The sequence below is a fragment of the Equus quagga genome, chromosome 13 (assembly GCF_021613505.1).
Source record: "Equus quagga isolate Etosha38 chromosome 13, UCLA_HA_Equagga_1.0, whole genome shotgun sequence".
NCBI lineage: Eukaryota > Metazoa > Chordata > Mammalia > Perissodactyla > Equidae > Equus > Equus quagga.
The window spans coordinates 4,186,992-4,208,691 of NC_060279.1; the positions used below are offsets into that span (position 1 = coordinate 4,186,992).

At 47.9% G+C, this 21,700-nt stretch overlaps 1 protein-coding gene across 2 annotated transcripts; it reads right to left on the minus strand.

Annotated features, from left to right (window-relative positions):
- Positions 1-229: 229 nt before the first annotated feature.
- CREG1 (cellular repressor of E1A stimulated genes 1) lies at positions 230-9,476 on the minus strand. Of its 2 annotated transcripts, XM_046683609.1 has the most exons (4): positions 9,077-9,473; positions 5,727-5,846; positions 4,060-4,244; positions 230-888 (listed from the first exon to the last, which is right to left on the minus strand). In XM_046683609.1, exons 1-4 carry the CDS (start codon positions 9,428-9,430, stop codon positions 885-887), a joined length of 663 nt encoding a protein of 220 aa, XP_046539565.1. In that variant the 5' UTR covers positions 9,431-9,473; the 3' UTR covers positions 230-884. The 2 variants fall into 2 exon arrangements, with proteins under 2 accessions (XP_046539565.1, XP_046539566.1); XM_046683610.1 differs by lacking the exon at positions 230-888 and having other exon boundaries at positions 4,056-4,244; positions 9,077-9,476.
- Positions 9,477-21,700: the final 12,224 nt, after the last annotated feature.

Here is a 21,700-nt window from a genome sequence, read left to right on the forward strand (position 1 = left end):
GTGGGGGGGGGGGGTGGGCGCCGTTTGACTCCAGCTGAGGTGACTCATGTCTGGGTTAACTCTGCTTATCAAGGAATGAGAAACAACTTACACACAGAACACCCTCCTTCCTTCTTTTTCTTTTGCAATCCCATTTTGGGGCAAAAGAATAATAATAATTTGTACGTGTGTATGATTGTGTGTTTGGGTGGAAGAAACAAATTATACAGTCTCCACTTAGGTGGGGAAATCAAATTCAGGAAAAGTTTTATGAACTTTTTTTATTCTAGGTAATTATTGCCCCAGATTTGAAAACTTAAAAACAGAAACAAAGTTCTTTAATAGTTTTGCCCTGTGTTGGATCAACAATACCCAGGACTGTCAGATGTAAATGGGCCACAAGTAGGCAGCCCCATTTGGGTTTCATGTCTTGGCAAGATTTATTCGGGCACTTACAACAGGAGCCCGCCCCTTTGCAGGCTCAGGGCAGCCGGGGTGAGCGACGCCCTCCCCCAGGACAGTGGCTTCCAGGGACCCATACACACCCTCAAGCACCTTCAAATGCCAGCGGGCAGTCCAGCCTGGGGCCTGCCCCTCTTCAAGGAGCACCGCTGGGAAACTATTCAGAATCGATGAGACAGAATTTCTTTGATCATAATAAGACATGTCTCTAAGAAAATGGCTTCAAAATATGAAAAAAAAATATCTAGCAACCACATCTTTCAAGAAATCCAGTGACAGGGCCACTTATTCCTGTAAAGAAGCAAGCAAGCAAACAAACCAGCATGTGAAAGACAAGTGGCTAATCTTGCAGGATCCTTCCAGAGAGAAACATTAAGCCCTTCAAGTCTGATGAGCCACCCCAAGCAACCTCACACATGTGGCTAAATTCTCCATATTCTGCTTCACCTAGAGAAGGGGAGAGAGAGGAGAAAGAATTATTTCATTCAACTCGGTTGACAAATCTTAAAAGTAAATTCATTCTAGGGAAAGACTAGAGAAACTTCTGATCTAAAAGTTTAAGATTTTGAGTTAATTTCACCCGCTTTAATGTACTGAAGGATCACCCGAGTGGTTAAATGCAGATTCCTGAGTTCTGGGATCAACAGGTTTAGGGCTGGGCCTAGGAATCTTCATTTTGGCCAGCACCCCTCCTCTCCAAGCATGGTGCTGACACTTTAGTAAATGCTGCTGTGGTTATCTCATTCAGGGCTATCCGAAGGTTTAAAGGACAAAAGCTGCTGAGAGCAGACGGGGTCCCGAGCTTTAGGGCAAAAGAGCAGCAGTTAGCCAGTGCCTGACCACCCTGAGTCCAGCTGGGCAGGTGCCCTCGACCCCAGCTATCAGGAAATCCTTCTCCAGGTAAAGGAGACCGAGCAAGTTTGTAATCCGTGACCTCTCGTCACCTCTGTCCTTGCTAGGCAACACGTGGGCACCGCAGAAGAGACGAGGCCTGGTGCAAACACTCTGCTGCTCAGACCCCACAGCTATAGGAGGCAGCTGCTCACGCTTAGGAGAACTGCTTACTCAAGGATGTCAGCAAATTCTCCATGTAAACATTTTAACCTGCCACTCAGCATGCAAATATGTTTGTGGGGTCTTGACCCAACAGTCCAGTGAGGTGAACCACATTCAGCTGGCCCCACAGGACCCCTACCAAGCAGCACTTGTGTTGAAGCTTCTAGACAGACCCCATCTGAGTGGATGCAGAGGTTTTATGGCATCTGTAGAAAGACCATCTTCTGGATCTAACCTGGGTGGGCCGGGCAAGGTGGCTGCCATTTGGGGAAGCCCCAGAATGCTTGTGAGGCCCCTGGGAGCACTCCCCAAGAAGGTACAGGACTCAGCCCTCTCAGACACCATTGTGACACTGCACGGGCTATTACACAGCTCTGGCGGCCCATCGCGGGGTGGGATGGTGGGGGCCCACTCCTGGCCTCTGAAACAGACAGGTAACACGCAGAGGCCCGTGTTCAGAAACATCAGCCTGAAGGCACTGCCCGTTCCTGGGATTCTGGAGTCCTGCCTCAGAAGAGGTCACACACTGGACAAGGAGAAAATGCTCCCTCTTATCTCTGAGCTGCAGAAAAGGCTCACTCGTCTGTGTAATAAAGTGGGAGCCTCAAATTTATCTATTTTATTCACTTATTCAGCATGGAGACTTATGGGAATTTTTACTTCGCTATTAAAGTAAGCATTGCCCTTGGGCATGTTATTTATACAGAGAAACTATACGTCAGAGATTGTCACGTCCCGTGAAAGTGAACTTTCACCTCCGACAGCGGGCTTGTCATCATACTGGCCGTCCTCCTTGATAATTTGCTGCCCAGTCATAACGTTGTAATTGCTACTTCCACATTCTCATAAAGGAAGGTGGCCCTGCCAGCCCAGAGACAATGACTGGCCCACGCCTCTCTCCTGCATGCACAGCAGCAAAATGAACACCAGGACTGCTGGATTCTTTACTCAAACAAGAAGTTGAGAACCTTTGTCTCAAATTATCTGCTGTACAAGTAGCCAGTATTTACTAAACAGCTGCTCTATGCCATGCACTGAACTAGGCCACGTTCAGGATAAAAAATAAACACAAAACCTGAACTTTGCTGTGAAGAAATTTAGAGTCCCGGTGGGGAGTCAATAGTTCAACATGGAACTGTCCTACACTAGAATAAGACGATAAATAAATGCTAAGAATTTAAGCCCTAAAAGGAGCTACAGCCTCTAAGTCTAGCTGAGCATCAGCGCCCTAAGCTCCACAAACAGCAGTCGGTCGTTACAAGCAGGAAGCACATTATAAACGACACTGGATCAGAAGGCCCCCGGCTGCCAGTGGGGTAATGGGGGGGGGGATGGGGGGGCAGATCGTAATGGTAACAAGCCAGGTGAAGGCTCTGGGGCCAGGACGCCAGAATTTGGATCCCAGCACCATCCCTCACTGGCTGCCTGACTTCAGGCAAGTTTCTCACTTTTCTGTGCATCAGCTCTCCGTCCTACACACGAGGAAAATCATCCCCTAACTGGGACGGGTGCGGAGAGAATCCAAGGAGTTAATACGTGTAAAGCACCCAGTGTAGCAGCCAGCCAGCCAGCAATGCCCGATGCTGCTGTCAGTGTCGTTACCACCGCCGGCTCAGCCTCGAGGATGTCAGAGAGGCCAGTTACCTGTGTCACTGGGAAAAGCACCAGTCCCTGTACTCCTTCACTCCAACCCTGACCTTCTTGCAAGGCATCGGAAGACATCCTTCTTCCCTGTCCTTTTCCCAGTTCTGTCCTCCTTCATTCTCTCCCATTGGCCCCTCTGGTGTCAACCGCCCCCCTCCATGTGTCCACTTCCTGGTGGGATAAGCCACACAGCCCCACAGGCACTCACAGGGCTGGGGGCTGAAGGGGATGGGGCCACATGCTCAGACTCAGCTGTGGATCATTCATAGTCCAGAAGCAACCAAGACTGATTCTCGTGAGAAAATGCCGTCATGGGGCAGAACTGGGCTCCATCCAGGGCCCCACAAGCAAAGTCTTAACACAGGACCTCAACCTGGCGTTCAAGCCTGCAGATAGAGTTCAGGGGGTCTGTGATGAAAGAAAACGTTTTCCTTTTCATTTAGCTCTAACTGAAATTTATCATTTCCTTCAATGATGAATGTAGGCAATACACCAAAGCGGTGATAGCACTGTGACTGTCACCAACAGAAATAGAGAAACTGTGGATGCTTTCATATCACGTGAAGTCGTCAAAGATCTCTTACAATACTGTTTTCAGTCCTCACTACTCTGAAAGTAAAGCTATACACTCACCACTAGACCTCAGCATTCAACATGTGCGTTAAAAAGCCAACATATTACTAGACCACACATTAAAAAAATATTTGTATAAATGTATTTCAATATAGCTGGTCTCCTTTGTAATCCTATGTATTTTGTGCATTTAAAAAATGTTATTCTGAGGGTGGTTGTAGGCATTACCAGCCTGCCAAAGGGGCCCACAGCGCATGCAATGGTTAAGACCCCCTTTGCTTAAGAAGGTTGAGGACGACCGAAGGGCTGCAATATTAGAAAGGTGGAAGACGCATAAATACTTACTGAAATGTGACGTTGTAATATTCTTCAGGCGTCACTATTTTTGGTCCCCCAAAGAAGTCCAGGACCCAGATATTGGTTATATTCAACTTAGCGAAGAACCAATTATGGCTGGAAGGCCAGGTTTTCATCTCAGGGTGTCGAATGAATAATGAACGCTTTGCAAAGTCCACTTCTGTTTCATTCACCTAAAGGACATATGTAAGATAAACATTCTCACAGCAGTGACGTTTTGTTTTCTCAAATCCTAAAGAGTTTATATAATTATAAATGTTGATTTAAAATTTTTATTCCTTAAAAAAATTGAAATGTAATTGACATAAAACATTGTATTAATTTTTGGTGCACAACATAATGATTTGATATATGTATACATTATGAAATCATTACCAGAATAAGTTTAGGTAACATCCATCACCACACACAGTTAAAAATTCTCTATTTTTTTTTCTTGTGAGGAGAACTTTTAAGATCTACTATAAATCCTGATCTCAAACTTAAGGGTTCAAGAGCAAAGAAAGGAAGCTGGGAGAAATGCAGAGAACAATGAAGATTTCAAATGTGAATGATAACAGACTAATGAAGTGGGAAACCATCGGTACCAATTTTCATCGTTACACAGTAATTTTGGCACAAGATACTATAATAAAATGTTACTGCTGCTTACGCCATATAACATTGGCACATTTCTCCCATAACCAGCACACGTGAAAGACGCAGATGCGTGCACACAAAGAAGTCTTCAGAAGCACCATGGAAATCAGGAGCACTTGCCGCCCCTCCTCCTTTCTCCTGCCCTGGACACTCAGCTAGAGATGTGTCCACACAGACCTTCCAGACCATGAATAAAACCTGTCTGAGCATTCATGATTGACAAGGTCAGAAACCACATCTGCTGGCCTGCAGTGAGATCAGTGCTCGTGAAACCTTGCCCTCTGCCCTGCCCATGGTTTTACTGAACCTCCTCCCTCCTGCTCTCATCCGAACTGTCTAAACGAACTTCCAGAATTTAGACCGGACACTTCCATTCTAGTCTCCCTAGGATGCTCTCGGCTCTCAGCCACTGTCCACATACGGAGGCGAGGAAGCCAAACACGGGAAATACCCCACAGCCTAAAACAAGGCGGGGAGCGGTGAGCTTTGCCTGAGCAGACGTTCCTTATACAGACACTTCACAGCTGCTACATCTGTGTGCCTTCAAAAAATAGCTCATTCTGGGGCCAGCCCGGTGGCACAGCGGTTAAGTGCGCACATTCTGCTTCGGCGGCCCGGGGTATGCCAGTTTGGATCCCGGGTACAGACGTGGCACCACTTGGCAAGCCATGCTGTGGCAGGCGTCCCACATATAAAGTAGAGGAAGATGGGCATGGATGTTCACTCAGAGCCAGTTTTCCTCAGCAAAAAGAGGAGGACTGGCAGATGTTAGCCCAGGGCTAATCTTCCTCAAAAGAAAAAGTTCATTTTCCTCATAGATATCTTACTAAACACTTAAATGAAAGCAACTGATTAAAACATTGAGTTTTCATGAAATTATACACTAGAACGTATTCCACCTCTGTATCTCAAGCATAAATCAATTTTATGTTATTCTCAAAATCTCTCTTCCTTCGTTGTTGATAATATGATGCTCTTCTAACACCAGCCTCTGCTCCTGTGGGATCACCATTTACCTTGGTAACAGTTCCTGCCAGTATTATGTGAGCACAGAGGGGACTCTGGGGATCATATCCATGTTTCCTGCAGAAGTCAGTCTGTGCCAAAGACATGGTCAGCGTAGCATGCGGATTCTCCTGTAGAGAGAAAACGAAGACCCTCTCATGTGAAACATTGTCTCTGGAGAGCTAATACATTTCACTAGCTGTATACACACTGTCCTCAGAGCTTGACCATTCTTCCATCACACAATGAATTACAAACCACCACCTTCCACTCAGGAAAATCACTACTTGGACGAGAGACTGATCCTGACCCTCTCTCCAAAAGTGGGGGAGGGGTCATATTTAAAATGAACTGACTCAGTAAGAATTATTTTTAACACTTTTTTTCCCTTAAATTCTTAATTTGTCCCATATTCACGAGAGGAAATATAATTATAGTACCACCCAAACACAAGGCTGGGCTATGGCCTTCACTGAAAGATGTAAAGGTTAGACTCTAATGTGGAAGTAGCGCATAAAAATACCACAGTTGCTCAACTGGCTAATTGTACAATTTAAGCAAGAAGTAGCTGACTCATGCTTCTTGGTTATCTTATGCTAGCAGAAATTGTCATGTGATTTCAAAATGGGAGAAGTAGCTCACTCCTGCTCCAGCAACAAGAGAAGAATTGTTGGACTCAAACAGTGAAGCAAGCAAAATTTCTCATTCTTTCTTATTCAGAAATCAGCTCCATAAAAGGCACCGTTGACAGATTACAGCAAAATCCACACGTTGCATTGAGCACTTTAAACTCCAAATGTCTTGTGTGGGAAATTTTGCCCTTTCACAGTGACTCATCAAAATAGTGCCATAAAGAGATCTCCTTGAAATCCTTTAGCCAAATATTTGCTTTCTATAAACTATTAGGCAAAACGTCTATAGAAGACTAAAAAAAAAAGGGAGAGTGGGATTCAGCTAAGGTCTCTCCCTTCTCTGAGTTTATAACCTGATTGAAAAGTCAGACATAAACAAAACTTAACACAAAACAAAGACAGAGAAGAGGTCAAAAGGCAGTGCATAACTAACTGCCAAGCGAGTGGTACAGTTAAATGTATTCGAAGCTCGGTGTAAGGAGCTGTCAGCATAGCCTGGAGTGATGTGGAAACTACGAGAGCCTTACAAGATATTCAGAATCAGGACAGGAGTGGGAGGTTGTATTATAGTTGTATATACAACTATAGGTTGTATAGGGGAAAGTCTAAGGCAGGACTGTGAGTAGTGAGAAACCCAACGTGCGTGAAAGAGAGGCTTTCTGAGGGGAAGGAGGCGGAGGGCAGAGTTAGGGTAACTCAACTCCAAGCTCAGGAGTCAAGACTACTTTGTAGGCTGGCGTCCGTCAGGGCTTTCCAAGAACAGCCGCCTGGAGAGCTCGTTAAAATGCTGATTTCTGGCTCCACTACCAACCCAGGTACCTGCATTTTAAACAAACACCCCAGGTGAATCTTACGCAGCTGTAAGCAGTGGATGCTGTTAAAGGTTTCAGGCAGAGGGCAATGCTGAGTTGCATTTTGCTCATGTAAATCTGGTGGGCAGGGTGGACAGGGGCAGACAGGGAAAAGACACAGGTCAGAAGGAGGAGAAAAAGTGGACGGTATTAACCAACCTTGACTGGTTGATTGATGGAATCAGTCAGACTAATTCTGATGTGGCCAAGCCTTTTTGATGCCATCATGGAAACTATAAGTCCTGGGTAGGTTCCTTACCACTGCCTCTTTCTAGAGATGTCAAGGACCTGGGCTGGAGTTCTACCTGACAGCCATGAGCTGGCTAGCCACAGCTGAGTCCCTGCACCTGAGTCTTAGTTTCCTCATTCCTACAGTGGGGATAATAATATGGGCACAAGTTTAAATTAAATATAATCGTTGTATGGAAGTGGTTCTCAATCCGCCCCCCGCCCCCCCATTAGAAGCATCAAGGAGGGATTCTGGCAGTTGGGGGTTGTTTTTTATTGAATGCGTTTTTAATAAAATGCCTTGGCATTGCCTTTTTTTTTTTTTTTTTTTTTTTTTTTGGAAGATTTGCCCTGAGTTAACTACTGCCAATCTTCCTCTTTTTTCTGAGGAAGCCTGGCCCTGAGCTAACATCCGTGCCCATCTTCCTCTACTTCATATGTGGGACGCCTACCACAGCATGGCTTGCCAAGCACTGCCATGTCCACACCCAGGATCCGAACCCCTGAACCCCGGGCTGCCAAAGCAGAACATGGGCACTTAACCGCTGTACCACCGGGCCGGCCCGTTGGCATGGCATTTGTAGGTCTTCCCAGGCAACTGTACTGTGTATGTGCCTTGGCTAAAGGAGGCAGCTGCTTCTGTTTTTGCTCAGCAAATGCAGGCCTCCAGAGCCACAGATCTTCCAATTTTTCAAGAAGTTAGACATTTAGGGTTTTAATTGAAATCTCAGTTTTCAAAGGTTGGTAACTAATTTATTAAAAACAACACAGAACTCTGTGTGGGCCAAAGGAAACTGGTCTGTGGGACATATTCAGTTCAAAGGCAACTGGACCTGGGGTGAAATCCAGTTTGGCCATGGGCTCTGGGCAAGTTCCTTAACCTTCCTAAGCCGCAGGTGCTTCTGCAGTAACACCCACCTCAGGGGTTATCTAGGGATGAATGGAAGACGTCTGGAAGGTGAAGGGCGGCCTGGCCCACCACAGATGCTTAATCAAGTATCAGTTTCTTTCATCTTTATCCACAATGTTGTACTTTCCCAGTTAACCTCAAAGCTGGGATCTTTCTCCAACGACCCTCCACCAAATCAGGCTCTGTTGGCGCACTGCATGGCTCTCGCCTCCCAAGCGCTGTCTGTGACCCCTCTCTTGGGACAGCAGGGGTTCCACCAGCGAGTTGTAAACCCGAACCTGCCCCAAAAGGAGGGCAGCCTGCCCCAAAAGGAGGGCGAAGGGTGAGGAGGAGATGACCTCCCTTCAGTTCTGCTCCCCGCAGAGGAAACTCACGTGCACAGGAGGCCTAACGACGGCAAAAAGCACTGTCATCGTCCACCACCCTGTATATTACCTTCTTGCTGAGGAGGGGAAAATTAATTCAGAAGGAGGAGTAAGAAATGAAGGATTAAGAAAGAGAAACCCCGAAGCCATGGACACCAAGCGCTTAACTAACTACCCCCCAATCTGTACGTTCTGCAAAACTTTTAATAATAAGAGCCCAGTTAACGAGACGCCCCACTCCGAGACGACTCAGGGGAGGGAGGTCCTCCAGGGCTGGCAAAGAATTCGCGCCCGGCGCGTCGCCCAGGGCGCGGGCGACATTCCTGGGACTCAGCTGCCCGCCGGCGGGGGAGGCATGGTTCGGGCCGCGCTCACCTGCAGGTGGCTCACGGCCTGCTGCAGCGGGCTCAGGTACAAGTAGGGCACGCCGCTGCCCGCGCCCGGGGGCCCGTCGCTGAGCGAGAGGACGTCGGCGAAGGGCCAGCCGCGCACCGCCTCCTCCGTGGCGACGGTGGCCAGCGCGCCCCAGTCGCAGACGTGCGCCACGAAGCGGGCCACGAGCGCCGCGTCCTCGCGGGGCGGCAGCGGCGGCAGCAGCGCGGCGGCGTCCCAGTCCCCGTGGTCCCGGCCGCCCCGGCCCCGCGCCGGCGTCACCAGCAGCGCCACCAGCGCCGGCGCCAGCAGGGCGGCGAGCAGCGCGCGCGCGGAGCCGCGGACACGCCCGGCCATGGCGGTGGCTGCGGCGAGAGTCCCGACCCCGGGGACCCGCAGGCCCCGCGCCCGCCCGCAGGCCGGCCTCCGCCTGCCGAGACGGGCCAATGGGCGGCCGGGACGGAGGGGGCGGCCCCCGGCCAGCCCCGCCCCCTGCCGGACCGGTCGGTCTACCTTCCTCCCGCTGCACCCCTCCGCTCTGGCGGATTGCGAAACGGTCCTCTGGTCGATGTTTGTTCTGACAGATGGAAAAACAGAGGCTTCAAGAAATTAAGCCACTTGCCTAAGTCATAGCACTAGGAGAGGACCAGCCTCTTCACACGCGCACACCCTCCCTTCCTTTAATACCTTGGGATGTGGCTATCTGGCATCTGAGAGGAAATGCTGCATTCTCTACATATGCTCCTCTTTATTCTTTACTCCACTATCCGCACCAAAGAGCAGCCAGGGTCCCAGTGGCCGAAGACAGAAGCCCCAAAGTTTAAGACTTATAAGACGCTGCTCCCGGCCCGGGAGTCTCTCAGACAGACGCTCAGGGGTTGTTGGTCTGCTAGCAGTATTCCATGCACGAATTTCAACTCATCAAAACTGGCTTGGGATCTGTAGGTCATCAGGCTTGGAGTCAATGGTTTCATAAATTTATTGCCCTTACTGACCCTCCTCACCCCATGTATGTAGCTTTTCCTAAGCTGGTGTCTTCCATTCTTTCAGGGGGGCCTCCCCCATTCTCACAGTCTGGGAAGTGGTCAATAGCTCACACCATGCGACCTACAGTCATGATCATCGTAAGCTCTGGTCATGTTTCCTTAGCGTGAGTCCTAATCTTTTTGGCCTAGCCTCAAAACCCCGCCTTAACTGTTGTTATAAATGCTGCCTGGTGTAGGAGTTGGTCAGCTTGTAAATCTGGCTCTCCCAGGTGTGTTGATCAACAGAGATGAGCTAACTTCACTCAGCTGCTGTGGGCCAGGCCTGGGAGCAGGTGTGGGCAACAGGTGTGTGAGCCCCAGTCCCGCCTCTCCTTCAGCCCGGACTCAGCCTTGCACCTTCAGCCAAGATTCTCTTGCCACTCAGAACTCACCTGTAGAAATAAGACTGTCTACTCTGAATAGGAGCCTGCAGTTCCCTCTGGTGGCCAAAGCGTGTTACACACACTGCTTTCCCATTCAGGGAAGGGGAATGAGAACAACCCTTAGTCCAACGTTGCTTCCTTTTCAACAGCTGAGTTTAGAAGAGCTTCAAGCTAGCTGGGAAACTAAGTGGGAGAAATTAGAGAGGAGGAAAAATCAGGTTTATCATTTTCGAAACAAGTACTGAATGATACCAGCGCTGATATCAGTTCCCCTGCAGTGACCCCAGCACACATGAGGTTAAAACCAAAAGCACCCATCCCCGTTCCCTGCTTCTTTAGTTACACTCCTGGTAAATATCGATTTCTTTAACCTTCGTATCCCTGAGCTTCACAGATCTGCGAACCTAGTGTTGAGATCAGACCACGGACCTTCCCCTCACACAGTGCGCATAGAAGTTTCAAATTGTTAAAACCCAGGTGGCCTCACACTGAAGTCTTGGCTAATTACGGGTCCTTGAAGTTTATTGCAGGAAAACTGATGTCCAGAGAATATCAAGAAACTAAGTTACCCAGACTCCAACTCCTCGGCTTCCCAGTGCTGGAATCCACCATCCATCACAGAAGCAGACAACCAAGGACACTCACCTGCAGGTTCCCTTACCTTGCCACCCCCTCCCTGCACGTAGACACATTCCTCTGAATGTGCACTCCTGTCTCCCCACTGACGTCACCCCAAATTAACCTCTTTCCTTGACACAAGCCTGGCCTTCCAGGTTTTGTCCCCATCCTGTGCGGTGGGTAAACAAACCTGTGTTTGTGCTCGGTAACATTAATACAAGTAGTTTGGGTGCCTGCCAATTACAAATATTTCATCCTTAACCCCTTACGGAAAGAGCACACATAATCCAGATTTGGAGTTCTGGTCTCAGCGCTGCCCCTATGAAGTCATGTGACCATGAGCTTTCATCTCACCTTTATGGGCCTCGGTTTTCTCACCTAAAATGAGAAGTTGGATTAGATGATTTCTGACACCTCTTCTGGCTCTATATTCTATTAACATGCAAAATATGGGCCTCTTGCAAGTTTCAGAATATGAATAATATTTTTTTGCAAGAGGATGAAAAATATTTTTTGTTAACTGCTGTGCCACTTGTTGCTGGTATACAAAATAACAATACGCCCTATCATAGCTCCATGACAAGGCAGGTGCCTAGAACGTGGTCTCCTGCATCAGAGCGTGAGAAGGAGGTCTGCAAACCCTCCAGCTTTAGGCACCTCTCCTCAGTGTCTGTCTTTGCACTCACTGTTCCCTATGCCCAAAATGCTCTTCCCTCAGCTATGGGCATGGCTACCTCTCTGCCATCTGGATCTCCACTCAGATGTCACTCCTCAGAGGTGCCTTCCTGGCCACTCTTTCTAAGAGGGCTTCCTCCATTAGTCTCCAGTGGACAACCCTGTTTATTTTTTTCATGGCAACCGTGGTGCTCTGTAATAATCATATTTATTTAGTTACTTGTTACTTATCTCCCCCGCTAGGATGTAAGCTCCAGGAGAACAGGAATGTTGTCTATCTTGTCCACCTCTGCATCCCCAATGCACAGAGTATGCACTCAATAAATATTTATTGAATGACTGCCTGACTTAATGAATCATATCTGGTTGAATTCTTTGCACACAGAGTCTTATAAAATCAACAAGAGGACGTGAGGACGACTGAATGGAAACATTCAAGGATAACAGTGGGTGTTTCAGCTCTTAATTAGCAAAGCCTCCTCGTTGGGGTATTGGGGGAAACCCTTAGTAAAGAGTGGCTGTGTCAACCGTCTCAGCTGGACTTTCTGTCTATATTTTAACAGCCTGAGCTGATCCCCACCCACCAAGGGCCCAGTGGGAAATAGTGATCTTCTTACATTGGGTTCGATCCATCCTGTCAAGAACTGACCCTGCGTGCTCCCTCTTTACATGGTGTCACCCTTGCTTATTTGTCTGGGTCACTCCCAGCCCTAGTTTTCACTGGGGTCAGGGGCAGTGGCTTCATTATCTCCATATCCCGGCACGGAGCACAGTGCCAGGTATCTGGCAGCAGCACCCAGTACATGCTGTTCACCAAATGTCTCTCGGTTCACATTGTCTATAGATGGCCCCCAAACCACTTGTTTATCAAACGTTTGCTTTTCCATCTCCATGTAAATTGCTTTCCTCCTCTTTGAAATCCCAAACCTCGACCTCCAACATCCTCCTTTGTCTTTAGCTAAAGACAGTATTTAAGGTGGTGGCTTCGGCCATTTTGGTGACAGTTTTCCTGGGTCTCTCCCATGTATACATGTTATTAAACTTTGTTTGATTTTCTCCTGTTGTTCTGTCTCATGTCAGTTTAATCCTTAGGCCAGCCAGAAGGACCTAGAGGGTAGAGGAATGGTTCTTCCTCCCCTACAGGTGCCAACTAAGACCTGGGCACTGAGCTAGGTGCTGAGAAATTAGATATTAATTAATAGACATTGTCCCTGTCCTTAAGGGAAACTTCTGCCCAATTAATTCACAAACCCAAAAATTATAATTCAATGCCATCAGCATGATGTGGAGGACTTACAGGAGGCAGAGGAGGTATGGAAGAAAGAACCTCGGCCTACCTCGGGGGAAGGCTTCATATCGGCTGTAATTCTGGAGTTGGAACTTGAAGGATAAACAGAAGCTTGGCAGACAATGAGAAGGTGGGAGAGAGAAGGAAGGGAAGAGGTATATAGAGAGGAAGTGGAATGGACACAGGCGAGGAGACATAATGTGTTGGGAAAAGCAACTGAAAGTTGAAGGGAGTGTGAAGAACCAATGTGGGAGACAGGCATGTCCCACAGGGTGGGGGAAATGTGTTAAGCCAAGAGCTGCAGTGGTCTCAGGATCTACTAGGAATGGATCTGCTCCTAAACTCATTCACGTGGTTGTTGGTAGGATTCAGTCCCTTGTGTGTTGTTGGATTGAGAGCCTCAGTTTCTTGCTGGCTGCTGGCTGGAGGCCTCCTTTCATGCCTTGCCACATGGGCCTCTCCATAGGGGGGCTCACATCATGGCAGTTGGCTTCCCTCGAAGCAAGTGAATGAAGGAGAAAGAGAGAGGGCCAGCAAGACGGAAGCCAGAGGCTTTTTGTAACGTTCTAATGATCTCAGAATGATATCCCGTCCCTCAAGAAAAGAGGATTAACATAGAACATGAACACCAGGGGGTGGGAAAGACAGGCAGATGGGTTGGGCACAATGACACGGCTTTAGTGTTCAGTTATGAATACAGTTATTATGAATTCAGAAAAACATCTACAAGTTATATTTATCTTCCAGTACAGCTCTCTACCCTCCCCTGGTCTCGTGCCTGAGTCTAGAAATGTAACATGATGGAAAGGGGAAGCAGGGACTAAAAAAAACCTCAACCACATAAACTGAAAGTGCATATGGTGGCAATAATGTGAGGCAACAGTGGACCCCAGTGCTGATGATGCCCGGCAGCTGTGGGTAGCACACAGACCTGCAGTGCCTGACACAACGTGCCCTGTGGATGTGGCTCGACTAATGGTTCTGACAAGAGAAGAAGGGGTCTTGTGTGGCTGTGTAGACAGTGGAGGTTGAGCTCATTTGTTTGTGAGCCCGTGTGAGACAACTTGGTGATGGGAGAGGCTTGGAGAGGAATTGAGGTCCCACTGTCGGGGGTGGAGATGAGGGCCATAAACCAAGTGTTACTGTTAATATGACCCATTTCGTCTCCCAGGCAAACAGAAGCTACCTATGTAGGTAAAGCTTTCATTGGAAAGAAGGAGAAACTATTAGCTAGCCAGAGACTGTGAGGTGAAGAGGATGTTGGCATGGTCAGAGGTCTTAAAGCAGCAGCTCTGGACTGCATTCAGCATGGCTGTTTCTTGCACGCCCGCCGATGTTTCTCTACAACCTCTGAAAGAGGCTCGGGCTCGGTGTGAAAATCTTCACTTGTCAAAAGAGTGGATGAGTGGCGTGGGGAAGTGTCGGGGGATGGGGAGTGATGGGGCTGTTAACAGTTTTTCCTGAAAGCAAGAAGGAAAATGCAAGCTGAGTAGTGGCTGAGAGAGCGGAATTGTCAAGATAAGCGGCTGCATACGAGGTGCTTATATCATTTAGATCTCGCTCCACACGCACCGTGTGTCAGAAATGTTTATATGTTTAACGTAACGGGGTTTTGCACAATGGAAAAAGCCACCCTTACTAGATCATGTGCTTTCTTCCCAACAATCACAGGTTTTCATACCAAGGGGGACGATTTCATTTTGGAGGTTAAATTGTGACTGAAGTCACTGTTAGTAAGCTAGGTGGCTACTAGAATACCAGGTACAGTAACTAGAATGAATTAAAAGTCTTTTCAAGGCTTTCTCTTATAAATTCCATTCAAGATGTGTGAAAGATTGTAGATAGAACACACCAGAGAAAAACAATCCTCATGTCCCTTAAGTAATTCTAAATTAGACCGTGTTATTTCTTTCCCTACACCCTCCACGGCTACTCATTACACTTACATCCACACTCCGTTGTGTGGCCTGCAAGGTCCTACTGAGCTGTTCTGCGCCCGCCTCTCAAACCTTCACCCTGCTCCAGCCACACGTGTCTCCTCACTGTTCCCCAAATCTCGCAAACCTTTTCCACCTCAGGGGCTGTACACCTGCTCTTCCTTCCTCCAAGAACTTACTTCTCTAACCTCTTCGTGGGCCGGCTTCTCAGCCTCCTCAGCTGTTAAAGATAACTTCATGCAGACTCTCCCTGACTACCTCATCCGAAACGGCCGCCTCCGGTCACCCCCAGCCCCATTGTTCTGCTTTGTTTTCCTCCTAGCACTCCCCACGATGAATAATTACGTTTGTCCACCCTTTTTGCCAGAACGGAAACTCCATGGGAGAGGACCACCTTGGTCCGTTTGGGCTGCTATAACAAAATACCACAGATTGGGTGGCTTAAAAACAAGAGAAATTTATTGCCCACCATTCTGGAGGCTAGAAGGCCAAGTGCCAGCATGCTGGGGTAAGGGCCCCCTACCAGGTCAAAGGCTTCTCCCTGTATCTTCACATGGTGCGGGCATGGGAGCTCTGTGGGATCTCTTCTACAAAAGCACTAATCCCATTCACGAAGCCTCCACCCTCAGGACCTAACCACCTCCCAAAGGCCCCACCTCCTAATACCATCACATTAGGTGTTAAGATTCTAACACATAATTTTGGGGAGGACATAAACATTCCGACCACAGCAAGGACCTTATCTATTTTGTTCAGTGCTGAATTCCCAAGGTATGGAACACTGCCTGGTCCGTGGCAGGTGCTCGAGCACTGACTGTTGAATGAATTAATAAATGGATGATTAAATCATGGGCAATATTTAAAGTATTTTTAGCTGAGTTTACTTCTATAGTGTGTATAACCTGGAGTACAATTTAAATCACACCACTCCATTCCCACGCCTCTATCAAAAGAACATATTTCTTCCGTCTTTGTGCCCTTCCATCCCCAATAAGAAGCCCAAGAATTCTGGGTCACTCCTCAAACTAGGGAGCTGATCTTATTACTATTGCCTTGTGCAAAAACAAATAATATAACAGCTAGGAAACCAGAGCCCACCACAGGCTGCATTCAGAGCCTTTATTTTGAGCTGTTGAGGACGTGCAGGATTGCAGGATTGCAGGATCGCTGTTGCAAACGGCAGCCCGGTGCTGGAGTGCAGACGTGTCTGGAAGCTCCCCCTCCCCCGGATCGTTTCTCAGGATGCAGGATGAGAGGATGCCTTCTCCCGTGGTGGTGCCCTAAACTGTGGTCACTCTGTGCCTCTGTGGTTCTGAGCTCCTCAGTGACAGTTCCCCATTACACAACCTTCTCAGTGTCATCAACATGGTGAATACTAAGCTCCATGTGCTCAGCACAGTCCTAAACACTTTCATGGACCATCTCATTTAATCTCCGCATCAACCCTGTAAGATAAACTACAGGTTCCCAATCTCATATCTTCATTTCCAAAATCCAAAAAGCTCTGAAAACAGAAAGTTTCTCTAAGTCATTTGGCAGCAAACCTTGCCTCGGGGAGGTTCCTTATGGTTTTTATCCACCCTGCTTACTGTGAGCGTCCCTGTGTTTCCCTGCAGAATTCTGAATGTTGTGGAGGAAAAGTACCCGGAACACCATCAGCTTAAGCCTTAGTTCTAGAATTCCAGCATGAGAAGGCCCTGAAAGGAGCATCTGCCTTGGCGGAGGAGGAGACGGACTCTTTACCAGGGTGGTCAGGCCAGTTTAGCAAGTTTCAGGAACAGTTGGACAAAGATGAGTTCCGGAAGAGGGAGGAATTCTTGTGCATCAGCAGCCACGGTTCAGGCAATTTGGATTTCATCAGGAGGGGTGGGGAGGAGCAGTTAGGGGCAGAGCTGTGTGTAAGAGGGGGTGGAAGGAGCAGCTGTGGAGGACAAAGACTCCAAGGGCCTCTGCAGAAACGGCCTGTCCTCAGTGCCTCTCACAGTCCATTGCTTACCGGGTACAGCTCCAGACCCCTGGGGCACTGCGTGATATGTAGAATAGACACTTATGGGCACCTTATTACTTTCTTAGATCTGAACGACTATGAATTCCGAGACACATCTGGTCCCAAGTTTCTTGGTTAAGGACTGTGAGCTCTTTTTATCAGCCCCGTCTTACAGCTGAGGACACTGAGGCCCATGGGAGTTAAGGAACTGGCCCCAGGTCTATCACTTAGTGAGCAGACGAACAGACAACCTGTTTTCTGCGAGTCACCCTCAGGTGCCAGAGCAGCCAGATCAGAAGGGCTGTGCAGCTGGAGTTAGGCGCTGTGCCGGGAGCTGCCAGCCTCAGGACCTCGACACCCTGCCCCGGGCGGAGGCAGAGGCACTACCTCTCCCCTTCCTGAGGTCAAGGATGAGCAGGGAGAGCCCACCCTGACATGTCCACGTTTCTTGCTGCTCCAAGAGTTGAGGAGGAAGCCTGTGGTTATTTTCCTCTCTATTTCCTCCATGACAGACTTTCTTGGCCATTGGGACTTAAGAAGAAGCTTATTATTTGCCCTCTGCCCCTGGTTCCTGGCACAGAGCTTCTAAAACCCTTGTAAATTCCTGAGTGATTGGAGCATCTTTGTTATAATATTTGATCTCAGACGGACTCCTCTACCCTTTGACCTCCAGGGAGGGAGGAGGGGCTGGAGATTGAGTTAATCACCAATGGCTAATGATTTAATCCACCATGCCTATGTATTGAAACCTCCAGAAAAACCCTCAACAACGGGGTTCGGAGACTTCTGGATTGGTGAATGCATCCATGAGCCTGGAGGGTGACGCACCCCAAACTCCACTGGAGCAGAAGCTCCTGCAGTAAAGACCCTTCTGGGCCTCACCCTATGAACCTCTTCACCTGGCTGCTCGTCTCTATCCTTTATAATAAACCGGTAAACATAAGCGTTTCCCTGAGTTTTGCGAGCTGCTACAGCAGATTTTCAAACTTGAGGAGGGGGTCACAGGAATCCCCAATTTGTAGCCAAGTTGGACAGAAGTGTGGGTAATCCGGGGACCCACTACCTCCAATTGGCATCTGAAGTGGGGGGCAGTCTTGTGGGACTGGACCCCTAACCTGTGGGGTCTGCGCTAACTCTGGATAGTTGGTGTCAGAATCGAATTGTAGGACACCCGGTTGGCGTGTCCGGAGTCGGAGAATCAGTTGATGTGGGAAAAACCCACACATTTGGTGTCAGAATTATTGCGAGTAGAAGAAAGTTTTCCTTTAGCCATTGACCGTAATTTCAGGTGTGTTTTCTTAAAGGATTATTTAGAATAAATAACAAGCCTGAAAGACTTCTTAATGAAAGTAAAAAGAAAAATGCTTAAGGAGGTTACCTGCTCTGGCCAGGCCTTCAAGGTCCCACAGGGAGACAAAGGCAGCCATTTCCCACCGTGGGGCTCCTTGGGCCTCCCGTCTATGCGCTGGGCCTCCCGCTACAAGCCTGCTTGAACTCTCAGTAAATCCTCTCAGTACTTCACGGGTAACCTTTTTTAAAACTGAAATGTCACAAAAATTTTAAGTGGGCACCCTCTCAAAAAACAAAACACAGAAACACCTCAGGAAGTGCTCCATAAATCTTTATTTCACTGCACCCTCTTCGCGGAACCTAGTTTTGCTCTAAAAACTATCCAAACCACCCACGTTCATCACACGTAAGCTTCTTATGACCCTCAGTTCCACTTGGACTTCAAGAGATGCAACTTCCTTTTACGCAGGAGGCAGATATGTGGGTGTGGAGGTAAATTAACCCCCTTCCATCTGGCTGGTCCGATGCCCTGGAGGGGCGGTGGGTTATTGACTTATGACCAGGAGAGCAGAGCTCAGGGACAAAGAACCCAGCAGAACCAGCTCCCAGCCTCGGCCCAGGAGAAACGTGCCTGACTTGTCACAACATAATTGAAACAACCACAGAGAACTCATTTCAACACTTTCTTAATAACACACTGACATTTCCCCAAAAAAATCTACTTTAATTATGATTTTTAAAATGTTAACTGATGACATCCTCAAAGAAACTCGTCAATATTGGAAGTCTGTACTATTCTTTTGAAAATCTGTTAGCAGCAGCCTGGAGAGCCCCATCTCCTTCAGCTTAGTAGGACCACTTTTCCCTGTAATGTTTAAATTAAAAGAGCTCATACACCAGGCTGGGAAACTCAGCATTTCCTCACAGAATAACTGAGGATTCTCAGGGGTTTGTGTTTCTCATAATAGTTTTCTGCTAAATTCTTGATGTTGCTTGAAGCTTTCTCCTCTTTTTTGTCCTGAATTAACCCAACCAACACTTGTTCTTTGAGAGGGCATTTTGTGCCAAGTGTTATCATGTACGCTCTGTGTGGTAGGTGTTATGCTGTCCACCCCATATTTCAGGCTGATGGGGTATTCAGGCAGGACTGTGGTTCCCGAACCAACTTAGGGTTAGTGGGGCCATGTGACTAGTTCTGGCCAAGAGCCATCAGTGGAAACGCTATGTCTCACTTCCATGCTGGTCTAAGACCCTCTTTCCCTCTGCCTGGGCAGCTGACAATGTTCCAGGTCATGGCAGCCGTGTCCCAGATCCTGAAACAGTGTCGAGCAGATCCTCCCTTCCTCCCCTGAGTTGATCTGAAGTAAACACAGTGACCACTATTATGAGTGGGAAATAACAATCAAGCTCTGTTGTTTGTAGACAAAGAGATGTGAGCGCTGTTACCATAGCATCATTTAGCCTATTTCGACTGATACACTATCTAATTATAATTCTTACATCAACTCTATAGAGTAGGTATTATTATCTCCATTTTATTGATGTGATTTCCTCAGGTCACAGAGCAGATAAATGGTAGAATCTGTTTTCAAACCCACCTCTGTCTGATCCAATGCCCATGCTCTCCACCCTGTGTTTGTGGTTACATTTATTAAACTTTACTTTCTGATGAGCGTTCTTACAAACTGGTTCATAGCTCTTATGCATTTCTGATTCTGCTGTGCAGTGATACCAATAAAATAGCACCACAGAATTTTTACTATAGAGTATTTCATTTGATCCTCACAACAACCCTGTGTGTTAGGCAGGTTCTTCTGAGCCTCATTTTACAATGACCCCAAAGAAATCTGGAGCCTTAAAGGACTGGCTCTAAGTACCGTGGATACCACGTGACAGAGCCAGTCTGAAATCTGAGCTTTCCGACTTCAGGTGCAGGGCCCTTTCCGTGTTCAGGCTGCCTTTCAAACCAGCTCGTTTTTCTTCAGGGAGTACCATTTGCTTCACGCTGTAGTTAGTGAAGCAGGAAACAATGATTTCATTCATTCTTTCATTCACTCAACAGATAGTCGTGGAGCAGCTCCTATGTGCCAAGCACACTCCTTATGTCAAATCTGTTGGTAAATTCTGGAGGAAGCAGATCAGGAGAAAACAGATGACCAGTTTTTAGGAAGAAGTTTGAAGGTAGGAATGGAGGCAGTGGTGGCCCCGAGCCAGCTTGTACCAACTCTTAAGAGCTGATTCTGCACAGCTCTTTCTATCTCTGAGTTCAGAGGCCTCATAGTAGCTTGAAATTAGTCGGGAGTATTTACACTATGGAAATTGGCAAATGCCACAAATGAGGGCTTTTTTTTTCCTGGAGAGCTGATGTTAAATATTTGCTAGCACACTATTGATGGAGGCTTTTGTGAGTGGCGGCCTGTGTCCCAGCACTGGGGAGTGGAAAATAAAATTGAATGTGCTCCCTGGTCAACCAAGCCCTTGAACCAGAGACAAAACTGCCCATAGCTTCCATGCTCGATCTGGGAGGAAGGTCTGTTATCTGCTAGGAGGGAGAGACAGAGAAAGCCATCTAGGGAAGAAAGGAGGAATGGGGAATGGTAAATCTTCCTAGCAGCTCGATCCTACTGCCCCCAACCTGCTTCCTCCAGACATGAAAGCTTTAGCATGAGAAGCAAGTTAGCATCAAGAAGCAAAATCAATAGCTGAGGTGGCAGAAAGAGAGTATTTTGTCGTCACGGGCAAAATCTCCAGGTGTGGTGTCACGTAGGGGCTGCATCACGTAGATTCTGTGGGCAGCACTGGTGGGACTGGGTACCAAGAAGTTAGGAGTTAGGCGAACAGAATCTAGCACAACCCTGCAGTGAGCTGGAAGTCAAGAGGGCGAAGAAATCAAATTCCTACTCTCCAGATTAGTGACTCTGGCTTTCCTCTCCAACCTTCCGTGGAAAGTTTGACAATCGTTTCCATGCTGCTAAATCCATGGACACTTTACTTCTCAGAAGCATTCAGCGCAGCTGACCACTCCATTGTCCTCAAAACAGTCTCTTCCCTTGACTCCCTGGCTTCACTCTCCTTGGCTTTCCACTATTTCTTAGCACATCTCAGTCTCCTCTGCCTGCTCCTCCTTCTCTATTTCACCTTAAATTGTAGCGTTCCTTGGGGCTCTGTTGTAAGCCTTCTTTCCTTCCCTAGACTCCTTCTCTAAGCGATCTCAACCTCTCCTACGGTGTCATCAGCCAACAAAGGGACAACTCTCGAATCTGTATTTCCAGCTTCCTAATTAGTAGCTGCGCTTGGGCGTCTCACAGGCCTCTCAAGCTCAAGTCTAAAAATAAAGTTCCCGGGGCTGGCCCCGTGGCCGAGCGGTTAAGTTTGCGCGCTCCGCTGCAGGCGGCCCAGTGTTTCGTTGGTTCGAATCCTGGGC